This window comes from Amblyomma americanum, chromosome 5, assembly GCF_052857255.1.
Source record: "Amblyomma americanum isolate KBUSLIRL-KWMA chromosome 5, ASM5285725v1, whole genome shotgun sequence".
Taxonomy (NCBI): domain Eukaryota; kingdom Metazoa; phylum Arthropoda; class Arachnida; order Ixodida; family Ixodidae; genus Amblyomma; species Amblyomma americanum.
The window spans coordinates 170,266,824-170,280,921 of NC_135501.1; the positions used below are offsets into that span (position 1 = coordinate 170,266,824).

Below are 14,098 nucleotides of genomic sequence, written 5' to 3' on the forward strand. Positions count from 1 at the left end.
ACCCGTAGACGCTCATGGAACCAAGGTGGTGCATTGTGGTATGGCGTGAGAGGGAGAACATCTACAAAGCAGAATTGTTCCTTCCAGTAGCCAATCAGCCGGCCTGTGGTTTACCACATGCCTGCGTGGCACTGCAAGGCTAGCGCTCCGAATGTCCTATTTCAATCCGTGAGTACTGTACATGACTGTACAAAGCTTCAGTACGACCGCCGACAGCATAAGGGCTTCTCGTGGTGCGCTCACTCGAACAACAAGACTTCATAGCTGCGTCTCGCTACCTCTCCTGTTATCTGATATCGGGGTGAATGATTAGCGGTGGGGACGTGCTGGCCCGGCTAAGCGTGGGCGTTGGACAATTAAAAGACGGGCGCTGAACAGTGAAGCGAGCATGCTTTGGGACGATCAGCTCAGCGCTTGACTTAAGCAGGATTTCACCAGAACAAACATTTGTTGAGCATCTATTGCACAACAGCCCACACTTACGGAAGCGGCGTGAGAACAGACTAGTGAGTCTTGCACTCTTACACATAACTTAAGAGAAACAGCGTCTAACGCCATCTCAAGTGGGCCCATCGAAGTACTTCATGCTTCTGCACGTTGAAAATAAGGAGAGTCTTCATTTATTAAATGTTTACTCTTCGTCGTCGTCATAGTATGCATCACGTGGCGGAGCGGTGTAGCCATCACCGCCTGTATTCTCGTCCCATTCGTAAAAGTACTCTTCGTCAGCCTCTTTTTCAAGCAGTTTGCAAATTTCTGTTCGATTTTCGTTTGCTGCATGGGGAAATAGACGAAGACGACAATTTAGGCGACGCCTTCAACTGTCAATACCGCGGGAAATTGTTGCATTCTTTCATTCTCTACTATAAAAGAAGACTTATGTACAAAAGAAGATTAATGCGCAGCTAAAGTTTCTGCATAGGTTTTGGAATAAGACTGACCAGCGTACCTAGCTATCTATCTACGTACTTTAGACAAAGAGGCGAGGTTTCGATCGCTTTACCGCCATCATTGTTAGCCCGTGCACGAGACACGCGCTCGAGCTGATGCCACCGTTGGCTCTTCCACTGAGTTTCAAAATCTAACTACTGCCTCTGATTACCAGCTTTCGCCTATCAGTAAATAATTTATTTACGTAGCAAGGTGTTTGAGTGTTCTCTACACCGGACCTTGGGATTCTGAAGCAGCGGTGTACTTGCTGCTATGAAGGAAACGAGCCAATAACATGTCTTTCGTCGAAAAAAAAAATCACTAGCAGTAGAACGCTCAGTTTGGCGAGTTGGTACATATGCATCTTTTGTAAAACAGCTCGAACAACGTCGGAAAAGACGTGATACGTGTCCTTCTTGTTCTTGTCCGACGTTGTTCGCGCTGGTTTACAAAAGAAAAAAAGTCGCTAGCTGTGGTGCCTTGCATCTTAGGGTCCCTGTTATCTTTAGCAGGCCTACCAATCACTGCATCGAATACTCATCTAAAATAGCCTAGTCTTGATTAATTTGATTAGGTAACCCGAATACAGACTGCTTTTGGGGGTAGTCGCGAAGTGGTCTGCATAGACCACTGCCTCGAAAGAGGCAGAAGTCACTGCGCGTGCCGCGTCCTTTTCAAAGACTTATCATGTTAATGAAAACATGCGAGGAGCATAGTAAATTGATTTGCATGACGCTGCATAAAAATCCTAAATATTAGTATGAAAGCACTACTTCAGACGTACCAACCCCGAGCAAAAATCTTAAGTTACATTTTTTGTGTAGGGCAGAACACGCGAAAGAGCACAAGAGCCTTGTGCTCCGAACTAACCCGAGCTTACCATTGTTACTCGGGTAAGCTCGGGTTAGTTCGGAGGAGCATCGTGCCAGCCGTAGCCAATGGGAGAAGGTTGTCGCGCGCTGCCTGTGTCACGCAGCCCTGCGGCGTGATCACAACAAGCCCCCCGGGTTTTGTGCAAACTGGCCACCGCGACAGGTGGGAGTTTAATGATTGGCCGCGAGAGGTTGCATGGGTAGAGCAACATCGGTTGCACACTACCTACTGGTGGCTGTCATGAAGACGGCTACCTGACAGGCAGTGTCGCAACGCTTATCTGCTGCGCCACTTCGCTTGTAGTGGTATGAGGACGCGCCGTGATCCAGGAATGTTAAGTAGAAAATTGGCAATTCTGGATATATCCCACTTGAGCTCTCGGGTCATATACTTAAGGCGGGGCTTAAAGGGGCACTAAAGAGAAATCTGAACTCATCTTTTTACCGCAGTAACTCGATCAACACGTTCCAATCATTCTTGGAAGCGTCGAATTTTTGTCCAGCGCGGCCGACTCCCCTAATTTAATTAAGATTAAACGTCCTGGCTTCCGCCCTTTTTGAACTCAACGCTCAGTGCTTTTCCGCCAGTTCCGTGGCGGATTCGTGTTTGCTTTTATTTTTTTTAGGTTTCTGTGAACAAATAGTTTCAGTGGAAGACAACATAGCCGCAAATAAGGCTCTACCACATTTTACGCTGTAAATATATAGTAGGTTCCATTTGTTTATTGCAAAAAACTTTCCCAGTCATTTTCGCCAAAGAGTTCACATAGCATGATGGGAAATAAAAAAGCTCGCCAGTTACTGGAAACACAAAAAAGAAAACAATGGAGGGGGCCCTCAGGGCGCTTCTTCAATGTTTCGACAAGACGACTTGTTGTCGTCAGACGCACTTCTGACACAAAGCTTTCTGAAACATTATCAGCGCAAGAACTCCACTTTGCTTTGTTAGCAAAAAAAAAAGAAACTGCCCTGTTAATTGCAATAGAAACAAAGTGACCAAGGGAGGATGCCCTCAAGGTGCTCAGCCAACGTTTTGATAAGAGGAATTGTCTTCGTCTGACGAAGACGAGTCCTTTTGTTGAAAACTTGGGTAACTACCTTGGTGTTTCCCGCTATGTTGTTGACTGTGGTTGTGTTTTAATAAGCTCATCTACCTGACCTCTTAATACCATGGTCCTCAGTCAATCGGTTAATTAATCCGCTAACCTCAACCTGCTTCGACGTGCACAAAGGAACTTACGTCCAGTTTAATATCACGGGGCTCGTGATGTAAGGTACAATGCATACAGAGCGAATCTAGTCGAATCCTGCTTTGTTTTTTTTCTATAGCCTTAGGTTAGTGGCCCCTGGCTCTTCACTGTGAAAGGAAGTCGTTAAAAGAGGGTTTTTATTGCTCTAACAAAAAACAATATTACAGTTTGGTTCCTACTGTACGCGCATCAATCCCGGTGGACCACGACACTTCACCTGCTTCAGATTTCTTTACCTTATGTCGCGATGCAATGCGCTGATAGAAGCCTATAGTAGGTAGGGAGGAATATTGCAGTAAAAACTGACAGAAAAGGTAAATAGAAGATAGATACGGACGCACCCGCCCTCTGCTATTCCAAAGTGGGGGATTTTTTATGTGAAAACAACACAGCTACTGAAGTAAGTATGGTAAAGTTAAAAATGCAATGTGAAACGCCGACATCTACCAACGGATGACACAAGTGTAGCCCATAAACCCTCTCTGGATTGAAGCACCCATTATTAAAATCAATACGATAGAACAGCATACAAAAAAGAGCTTAAAAATTAGGCATGCATATACTATTAATAATTAATAAGCTTTTCAGCACGGCTCACTGATTGAGACTAGCCTATTCTTAGCATACTGGGCGTTTCAACTTCCGGAATCGTGTGTTGTTTCTTAAAAAAAACCAACAATTCCTATCACTAAAAAACATTAGTCCCCGCTGTGCAGAGTATTTCTGGTAAAGCTCTTGATATGGACTAATGAAAGTTACTGAGAGTAACCTTTAATTTTTCGCACAGAACTTAAAAATTTGACTGCTACGTCGAGCGCGACGGCGGCAAACGGCGCCTGCTTTATCAGGGATGCCCATGCGGAGTCCTCCTGAATAATTTTGACAACCTCAGGTTTTTAAAGTTCATTCAAATTGCACCACACTCTGATATTTTTGTATTAACCTTCACTGTAATGCCATCGAAGGTTCACGGATTCTATAAACGGCCTTAGGCAAAATAGTTAAACACCACAGCCTCTGCGCAACCACTCTTTTTACTGCGTTTCAGGCTAGCGAAAGGAACACGTATTTAATTATGTATACGCGGTGTGAAACCGAAGCATTGACACACCGAAAAATGCCACAGCGTGGTTTTTTTTTATCCCTACTTTTCTTCAAAATACTCGCCTCATGCACAGTAAAACACTATTTTCGATTAAATAATTAAACGTTTCCCCCTGCTGCTACTGCTGCTTCCTAAGTCTGGTAGCTTTGAAAAACGTTCTTTTAGAGTTCAGATTTCTGGAACGCATGTAAAATGAACTGTAAGATACACAAAAATGAAGCTATTCTTGGTCACAGCTCAAGCTTTAATTCAAGCACCTGAGGCGACAGCTGAAGCTGTATTTTCCTAGGAGGAGTCAAACCAGCCTGCTTTGCAATGAAAACACTGAGCGTAACCAAGCCAGCCTAAATACTTTAGTAACCTTCACTTTTCCTTACGTATCTCAGCGACTTGATATGTGGTTGGGAACTCTACACGAGGAAGCCAAAATACGTACATCTACACTAGTTTGTTTTAAATAAGCATTTTGTGAACGCTGGAAAGCAAGTAGTAATGAGCTGAAATACATATGAACAATTTAAAGGAGTCAGTCTTTAACAGTACGAACAAAACTTGTTATATAATTCGTGCAAGAGGTAAAAAATGTCAATTCAAAGATTTTCAAGAACCTGTTCATCTTCACTCTAAGCAAAGACAATGATCCACTGTTCTAACGGTGATATTTTCAGTGTATTGTGTTCGCTGGGTGACATACTTATATCGCTGCCATTTTCTCTCCCCTATGTTTAAAAAAAGTGATGCTATACATTCTTCCCTACAAGATTAATGCACTGGAGCCATCGGCATATACAGAACTATAGTACAACCATGTTCTTCACGACAGTACAGATGGCGGAAAACTCAGCGGTAAAAATCGTATAATTGCCGCCACTTTCAACTCTCAAGGCCCGGCACTTCAGGTACGAAGAAAATAAGCTTGTGACACAATGTAAACATGTCTTACGTTCAAACCCGGTTTCGGCGGCCGCGTTTAGATCGAGGTGAAAGGCAAAGACTTCCGTATGCTGGGCGATGCCACTGCGCGTTTAAGATCCCCTGGTGGTCGAAATTATTCCGTACCCCTTCACTACGGCACCTCTTTCTTCCTTTCTTCTCTCAGTCCCTCCTTTATCACTTCCCTTTCGGCGCGATTCAGATGCCCGCCGAGATGTGAAGATACTGCGCCATTTCCTTTTCCCAACAACCAATTGACTAATGGCTACCCTACCTAAAAATTTCAGTAATCAGCTGCACCGCATTATATTGTAGTTACACTGCACGTGATAATGACCAAGGCCAGAAAAATGCCAGGCTTAGGTGAATCTCTCTCGGAAAGCAGGAAGTACGTACATCTGTGGGGGACAGTACATACCACACGGGGTAGTTAACTATAAAGGTCAAGAAAATATTGATTCAGGCTTCAAATTTCGGGAAATACTTTTTAGCACGGTCACAATTTCGAGACGAAACCAGTTTTCAGATGGACGTTTTGTCTTGATGACACCAATGAATTTCTCGGCGCCCCTGTATTATCATTTGTCCTATAATTTCTTGTCTGCGTAGTATGTATTCCTCTTAGCTATATTTGCTTGCGGGTTGATCACGGTAAACTTTGTTACGTTCCGTTTAAAATTTTCCGTGCATGAACAGAGCTTTATTCCCGTTAAAGAAAATGGACAACTGAACAAACAAGTAAAGTTGGATCACTGCGCTCCTGATTTGTCGTGCTGGAGAGAAGGAAACAGCTGCTTATTTCAGATTTTTTAAAATATTGTGAAGTGGCATTCAAAGGTTTGTATTCGGTTTGGGTATGGGGGTTTAATGTTCCAAAGCGACTCAGGCTATGAGAGACGCCGTAGTGAAGGGCTCCGGAAATATCGACCACCTGGGGTTCTTAAGTGTGAAATGACATCGCACAGTACCCGGGCCTCTAGAATTTCTCCTCCATCGAAATTCGAATGGCGCGGCGGGATCGAACCCGCGTCTTTCGGGCCAGCAGCCCAGTGCCATAACCACTCAACCACGGTGGCGGTTGGTTTGTATTCGATGCAAATCTCATTGTCTGAACTTTAAATCTAGGCTACCTGTCGAAGTCATTTCGTGGCAGGCCATCTTGCAATGTTACTTTTTGTTCTTTTGCAGCGAGAGCAGTTCTATTTATGCTTAACGACGGAGAACTGGGGTGTCGGCGAGGCATTTGGCCTCAGGGCTTCAGCCTGCAGTAATCCTAAACTTCACAGCAGCACCTGCTGCCGGAGCGTGCAGCCGGTTTTGTTCCCTTTACGTTGCCTGCTGATAAAATTGAAAATAATGAACTTCGACTAATTGACGAGTCTCTCAACCGCTTCTGGGGCGGTTTTCATGAAAATGGGTTCAATATTTAAAACAAGTTACGCGCAAGAGATGTGCACTCCTTCGCGTTCATTTTAAATGAGATTGGATTTAAGTTCCCTATCTGCTACTGTACTAGGGCAAGCAGTCAGTGCGGTCGGCGTTGAAATCTCACCAACCCGTAAGTGCTTCTCACAGCTCGGCTTCGGTGTCTCACAGGTGACTACCCGGTTAGGTGTCTGCTCTCGCTCCATCAAGGTTAGGATAGACTTATCTTAGCTGGTCTTTTTTTGCAGCACTTTAGGCTTTGCTGTCACCGCAGAATATGCGTTGACGTCTTTCGGCGAAGTAATTCCAAGAAGACGTCAGTATGATTGAACGTCGAATGGCAAAGCACATATAAAGGAGGCATGTTGAAGACAGAGTGTTCTACTTACTGCTACATGACTCCATGCACAGCGTGCAGTTCTCAAACCGGTTTTCGTTGCCGTCGCATCCTCCATATATGAACATTGAGCATCTATCATTGGTAGAGTTATAGTGCCACTTCTCAAATCGCCCTCTGCATCTGCCATTTTCTTGAGGCAAAGAGCAGCTGGACGAATTGTTTACTGGTGTACCTGAAATGAGGTGTTAGTGAAGGTAACTAGACATTATCTGTGCTGCCGTGAAAAGTTCTTTTCTCCGAATAACGGGCTTAGGGGGCGAGTTGGTGCATGATGAAATGAACGGCGGCACAACTAGGACACCAACAACAAAGAGACACCACATGCACACATTACCAGTTGGTAGTGTGCACATGTGGTGCCTCTTTCTCGTTGGTGTCCTTGTTGCGCTGCCGTTCATTTCGTCCTTTCCTCACACAAGACAATCGGAGTCACTGAAACGGTGCTAGCCGAGGAAAAACTAGAAACGTTGAGCAATCGGAAATAATATCTTCTTATTTGGAGTACTATAGCAATAGCAAGAAACAGTTTGATCTCGATGATAGAATTTTGCATAACTGCAATTCCTCACAAAATTGAAGAAGCAGTACGATGATACAAAGTTAAGTGGATTTTGTGCAGGGAAAGCGCCCAACGTGTAATGCGCATGACCGCCTTCCAAACTTAACTTGTAAGCGGCGTGCAGCCGGCCTGCCCCAGCCGTTGAAGAACGACAGCGGTGTTCACGCCTCCGCCCCAACAGAAAGCACACGTGTCCAGAACCATGGCAAATGATCTTGAAGCAAGCTTTAAGGAAAAAGTATTGCATAGCGGCTGGTCCGAATCGTAACAATTGATCGGTTTGACCTCCAGGTCGGTTGCGCTTATTTTGGTCGCCTCTGGTCACTTCAGAAGCTTGAGCTGCGCACGCTGCTTTGGCGTCCTTAGGCCGAGTCGATGTGCTCTTCAATGTGTTCCTCAGTGAGTTTGTTTCTCTTTCGTATCTGTTCCTGCACCCCTGTCGCGGTGGACGTCCTGCCAGTTTGGTACCAACGAGGACTTGACCCGCAAACGACGTCCACAGGAATCCGGCGTGTGTCGGATGCTATAATATACTGAAATTTTGTTCTTAATGCTGAGCTACAACACACACACACACCAAAAAGCCTAGCAGACGCTTACAAGCCTCCGACGAGATCACTAGCGTAATGCAGTGCATTAGCACCTCGTTGGGATCCGATCACGTGTAATAAAACACTTATTTTCGGATTTTACCGCTACCTACGGACATTAAATACTGAGATTCTAGTATACACCATTTATGATAATAAAATCTTAACAATGCTTGCAAATACAGGGGTGCCACACTTCCAAGGTTTTGGTTTGTTTGTCGGAGAGATTTTCAATAAATATTAAACTGCGCTTACACGCACACGGTAAACAGCCTAAACAATGGCCGACATTATTTCCTTTAAAGGTCTCCTTTCTTCTTGCTCTAACTTCGCCTCCTGCTCCATATTCTTCGATAATAAAGCACTCTTTCTTCATCTACACTCTTTTAATGTCGCATAGATATATGCTGAGCCTTTAATTTCTTCACAGCACATATGGCAGAGAATTTATAATACTAATAAAAGAGTGCGCATACTTTAGGAAACAGTAAGCATTACGCGAGAAAAACGTGCCGTATAGGTCCTAAGTCTCCAAGCGGCACACGTTTTGTGATAGTATATATGGCAGCCCGTGTGTCCTAATTCTATTGTCACACATGATGCCTGAGTTCACCTCCTACTAACAAAACTATCGGCTCGGCTGGCCCCTAACGCGTCCGAGGAAATATTCTGTCCGACGCCATTCTTGTATTGAATAGGTTGTGTGCCAGTTTCCTATGATGGTTTAACGGCAGTTTGCGGTGCTTGTGAATGGTTCTCATGGAAACAGTAGACGTTTGCATCTCGGTTATTTTCGCACTTATTATTACCACTGCACGCAGACTCGGTGGTGCTTAGTAGTCGTGACCATTGAGCTGCAGACTTACAAAACTAACACCGTAGCGTGTCTCCAATGTCTGCGTATTTAGTCGCCAACTAGCAGAAGAAGTCAAGATAACCATAGAAATATGTTATTTACGGTGTGCTATAGGCCTGAGACCAAGGAAAATTAGCACGCAGTCATGAAAAAAAGTTGACAGGATTGCTGAAAAAGTTTATGGAAAACAATATTTCCCCGCGTTGCAGCACTAGCCAGTAAGTTTGTTTCAGAAGAGGGAGCTTGCAAGCCCAATCATTCTTCTATGATTGATATAGACTTCCTTAATTATCCGCCGTGAAATCATATTTTCTGCACTGATCAGCATCTTGTAATCATTTGTTCACGACTGAACATGAGCAGTAAAAGATGTTTACAGGGAACCTACCATGAAGTACAAAAACCTTTACAGTGTTTTAATATGTTCTGCCACGTTTCCCAGTGCCGCAGCCGGGTGTTTGGGCATGGAGGTTTTGATTGGCGCAAAACAATGCGGGCGATAGAGGTAAGTAGAGTTTCCCTTTATTATTTTTCGGTTAAGAGGCTAAATTTTGACATTATATTTACTCTACGAAAAATCAGTATACCCATAAAGTAACTCCTTCCGCCTACTCGTATCCCAATGCCACCACCGCCGCTTTGAAGCGTAGGGAATGTCACAATTTGAGTATTTAGCTCACATCATCATCATCATCAAGAGTCCGGTACCGCTCGATAATGACGCATGATGAACATCGCCATCATCATCATATGCCTGACTACACCCACTGCAGGGCAAAGGCCTCTCCAATATCTCTCCAATTAACCCTGTCCTTTGACAGCCGCGCCCAACCTATGCCTGCAAACTTCTTAATTTCGTCCGCCTCCCTAACCTCCTGCTGCGGCCTGCTACGCTTGCCTTCTCTTGGAATACACTCCGTTACCCTTAAGGACCAGAGGTTATCTTGCCTTCGCAATACATGCCAAGCCCAAGCCTATTTCTTCCTCTTGATTTAGACTAGGATGTCTTTAACCCACGCTTGTTCCCTCCATCCTCTATGCACGCTTCTGGTCTCTTAACGTTACACCCATCATTTTAGTTTCCATAACTCGCTGTGTTGTCCTTAACTTAAGCTGAACCCTTTTCGTTAGCCTCCCCGCTATTGCCCCGTAGGTGAGTACCGGTAAGATACATCTGTTGTACTCTTTTCTCCTAAAGGATACTGGAAAACTGCCATTCATGATCTGTGGGAGCCTGCCATATGCGCTCCACCCCATTCTGATCCTTCTAGTTATTTCTCTCTCATGATCTGGATCAGCGGTCACTACCTGCCCTAAGGAAAATGTTCCTTTACCACCTTTAGCACCTGGCGGCCAATTGTGAAGTGCTGTACCCTTGGAGTCTGATAGTTGTAACATCTTATATATATATATATATATATATATATATATATATATATATATATATATATATATATATATATATATATATATATATATATATATATATATATATATATATACCACATAAGTTATTGGAAATGAGGGGTTCGTTTTGACAAACATATGAAGGAAACCAACAGAAACCGAAACCATTGTGCATAGGGGAATGTTTCTATTTTTTTAAAATAGATAGTGAAGAAAAAGAAATGAATATTAAAATTAAAAATTTTAAATAAATTATAAAAAATAGAAACATTCTCTCCAATGCACATTGGTTTCGGTTACTGTTACCTTCCTTCATATATATATATATATATATATATATATATATATATATATATATATATATATATATATATATATATATATATATATATATATATATATATTAGCAGACAAGTTAAACGAAATGAGGGGCCCGTTTGACAAATTTATGAAGGGAGCCAACAGTCACCGAAACCAAGGTACATAGGGGAACGTTAATTTTTTTTTTTTAATGTGTTATGCTTATCAGTGGGATAATAATAGTTAGATTAATAAATCGCTTAAAGAAAATTACTTATCAAGCAGCAGAAAAAACAACCATGCCGCCGGTGGGATCCGAACCCACGACCTCCGAATATCGCGTCCGGTGCTCTTACCAACTGAGCTACGGCGACGGCTGTCCAATCTGCTGCTCTCGTGGGTATTTATGTTTACTGGGTGTAAGCGAGCCTTGAGAGTGTTCACCAGCGCCACCCTCGACCATAGCGGCGGACGTAGCACGTCCTGTAATACCGCGAGCGTAACGTAGAATGTCATCTAACGGCGAGGGCGGAAACTGTGCGAGAGCCCTCTTATACTACCTATGGCATCAAGACTGCCAGAACCGAGACCCTCGTTAAGCTATTAGCAGACAAGTTAAAGGAAATGAGGGGCCCGTCTCGGTTCTGGCAGTCTTGATGCCATAGGTAGTATAAGAGGGCTCTCGCACAGTTTCCACCCTCCCCGTTAGATGACATTCTATGTTACGCTCGCGGTAATACAGGACGTGCTACGTCCGCCGCTATGGTCGAGGGTGGCGCTGGTGAACACTCTCAAGGCTCGCTTACACCCAGTAAACATAAATACCCACGAGAGCAGCAGATTGGACAGCCGTCGCCGTAGCTCAGTTGGTAAGAGCACCGGACGCGATATTCGGAGGTCGTGGGTTCGGATCCCACCGGCGGCAAGGTTGTTTTTCTGCTGCTTTATAAGTAATTTTCTTTAAGCGATTTATTAATCTAAGTATTATTATCCCACTGATAAGCATAACACATTAAAAAAAAAATTAACGTTCCCCTATGTACCTTGGTTTCGGTGAGTGTTGGCTCCCTTCATATATATATATATATATATATATATATATATATATATATATATATATATATATATATATATATATATATATATATATATATAAATTTTAATTTCTATGAGTATAGAAATTTAAATTATATCTGAAGCGATGTACATATCTGCTAATAAAAGGCGGTGTAGCTTTATTTTGTATCGGAATTAATCTAATGAAATCTAACATGACAAGAGCTTCACCTTCCGGCCAGCTGCTGCACATTTGACAAGGAAGCATTCTTAACATGGCAAATATAGAAACTGCGAATCAGGATGAGAAAAAAAAGCGCTCTTCACCTAATAATAATAATTAATAATTGGTTTTTGGGGAAAGGAAATGGCGCAGTATCTGTCTCATATATCTTTGGACACCTGAACCGCGCCGTATGGGAAGGGATATAGGAGGGAGTGAAAGAAGAAAGGAAGAATTGGTGCCGTAGTGGAGGGCTCCGGAATAATTTCGACCACCTGGGGATCTTTAACGTGCACTGACATCGCACAGCACACGGGCGCCTTAGCGTTTTTCCTCCATAACGATAACCTTTTCCTATTTTTCTTATCATTGGAGTGACGGTTCTCTGGCAACATGTGATAGCGGTATGCTAGGCTCATAAGTGTTAGAATTTTGAAGCCTCTTTCTCTGGAGAACTGAGACTACAGAAAGACCCGATAGAAAAAAAAGCTGTTGTCTCGAACTCACTCACCGTGGACGGTGGCCAGAATTAAAAGAACATAAGCACAGCTCCGGATTTCCATGGCAGCAATCGAAAGTCGCTATTTTAGAGCGGTTTCTGGTGAACTAACGAATTCAGCTGTCTTTCGATGCTTTTATATTGTACCTTTCGTGTTATGCAACGCGCCTTCCACATTCGAACGCATTATAGATGCCCTTTTGCAAGGCTTTATGTGATCCGCCTGCCTGTGCTATCTCGATGGCGTCATTGTCTTTTCGACCACATTTTCGTGTCACTTCGTGGACCTGTCCCAGATTCTTTCCCTCTTTCGTCATGCCGGCCTGCAGCTCAACTCGTCTAAGTGCCGTTTCGCGCGCCGTCAGCTCAACATCTCGTGTCACGTTGGGTCCACGTGTACACGTTGAGTGGCGTATGAACCAAGGCGCTCACACGTGGATAATCTAGTCCGGAGAAAATGTTACTTATTTCGCATGAAGCGTGCCCACAAAATGGAAAAAGCCAATTCAGCAGCGAGAAGAGGTAATCGATGCGTTGTGGGTGGGAAAAATAAGATACGTGCAAGGGGACAGAATGCCGAAAAAAACTCCTGTCCATAATCACCGCGGCATTCTTTCCGGCTTTCCGCAGCAGCACCTCGCAGAAAGCCAACGACACGCGTCCACATGTTCCCTTCAAGAGTGGACCATACTGTACCCAGCGTATCCTCTTGCTGTAGTGCGATGTTGACCCCTCAAAGGCGAGAAGCTCATGCTACAATTGAAGGAAGATATTAATTTGAACTCTCGTCTGGTTTTAGTGCCGACGGCTTTTGCTAACATTTAGTAATGTGTAACAACTTTGATTAGACAATTACGTGCAGTGAATTGCCCCTTTAATGAAATGAAGTCAATGATGCAATGCGTCATTGATATCTTCATTCATTACTTTTCCAGGATTGCTCTTTTGAAAATAAATTGAGGAATACTGACAATGGCCTATTAAACAGCTAGCGTGAATTGTTATCAACATGAAGCTGTATAGACCACCGATCCTGATGAATTGAACTTGATAGCGAGAGCGCTATAGCATAGAGAGACGTGGCCGTGACTTTATATAACTTACGCCACACAACAGTATCCAAATAACCACATTGCCTCTTCCTGGTCACGTTCCACGTGAGCGTTGTGGTACAACACAACGTTCCATGGCCTCCTTCATGTTTGGGTGCGGCGTTGGAGAACACTGTAGCCCTAGGTTCCATGTAACGTATATATAATTTTAAGAGAGAATGCCTTAAAGCCACTTCCTTAACTAAATCAGTAGAGCGCCTTATGCGAAATGTGGGGGTTGTGGGCATGGGTAATATCAGTGGCATGTAGTTGTGTTTTCTTTGGCTTTTTCAAATGTATGACATGTAAAAATAATTCTTAATTTGCTTTCTTGCTTCCTCTAGAAAACAACCAAACAGCACTTATGTTTGATATCATTTTGCTTTGTATCAGATCCTCTGCTTAATTTCTAACAAATCCTAATGAACCCATGAGCCCACTTGTTCCACGTCTGTTAGTGAACGTCATAATTTTAGGCGGCGGCACATTGTACATAGCCGATTCTGATACTTAAAAACTAAGTAATTGCTCATTAACATTCGTCTAAATTCTTCAAAGCGGCATCACAGTAAACCTATACAGCTTTTATAGAGGTACAAAAG

The 14,098-nt window shown here is 43.4% G+C and overlaps 1 protein-coding gene across 1 annotated transcript; it reads right to left on the minus strand.

Moving 5' to 3' along the window:
• Nucleotides 1–597: 597 nt before the first annotated feature.
• LOC144135267 (kunitz-type serine protease inhibitor Bt-KTI-like) lies at nt 598–12,530 on the minus strand. The gene is made up of 3 exons (XM_077667993.1): nt 12,418–12,530; nt 6,905–7,087; nt 598–774 (listed from the first exon to the last, which is right to left on the minus strand). Exons 1-3 carry the CDS (start codon nt 12,467–12,469, stop codon nt 632–634), a joined length of 378 nt encoding a protein of 125 aa, XP_077524119.1. The 5' UTR covers nt 12,470–12,530; the 3' UTR covers nt 598–631.
• Between the last annotated feature and the right edge of the window lie 1,568 nt (nt 12,531–14,098).

Excerpts from the sequence above, each read along its gene's own strand:
- LOC144135267 (XM_077667993.1), bottom strand. The coding sequence starts at position 12,469 with ATGGAAATCCGGAGCTGTGCTTATGTTCTTTTAATTCTGGCCACCGTC. Across the intron at positions 7,088-12,417 it reads AATTCTGGCCACCGTCCACG|GTACACCAGTAAACAATTCG; the intron begins GTGAGTGAGTTC and ends ACCTCATTTCAG. Across the intron at positions 775-6,904 it reads GTGCATGGAGTCATGTAGCA|CAAACGAAAATCGAACAGAA; the intron begins GTAAGTAGAACA and ends TTCCCCATGCAG.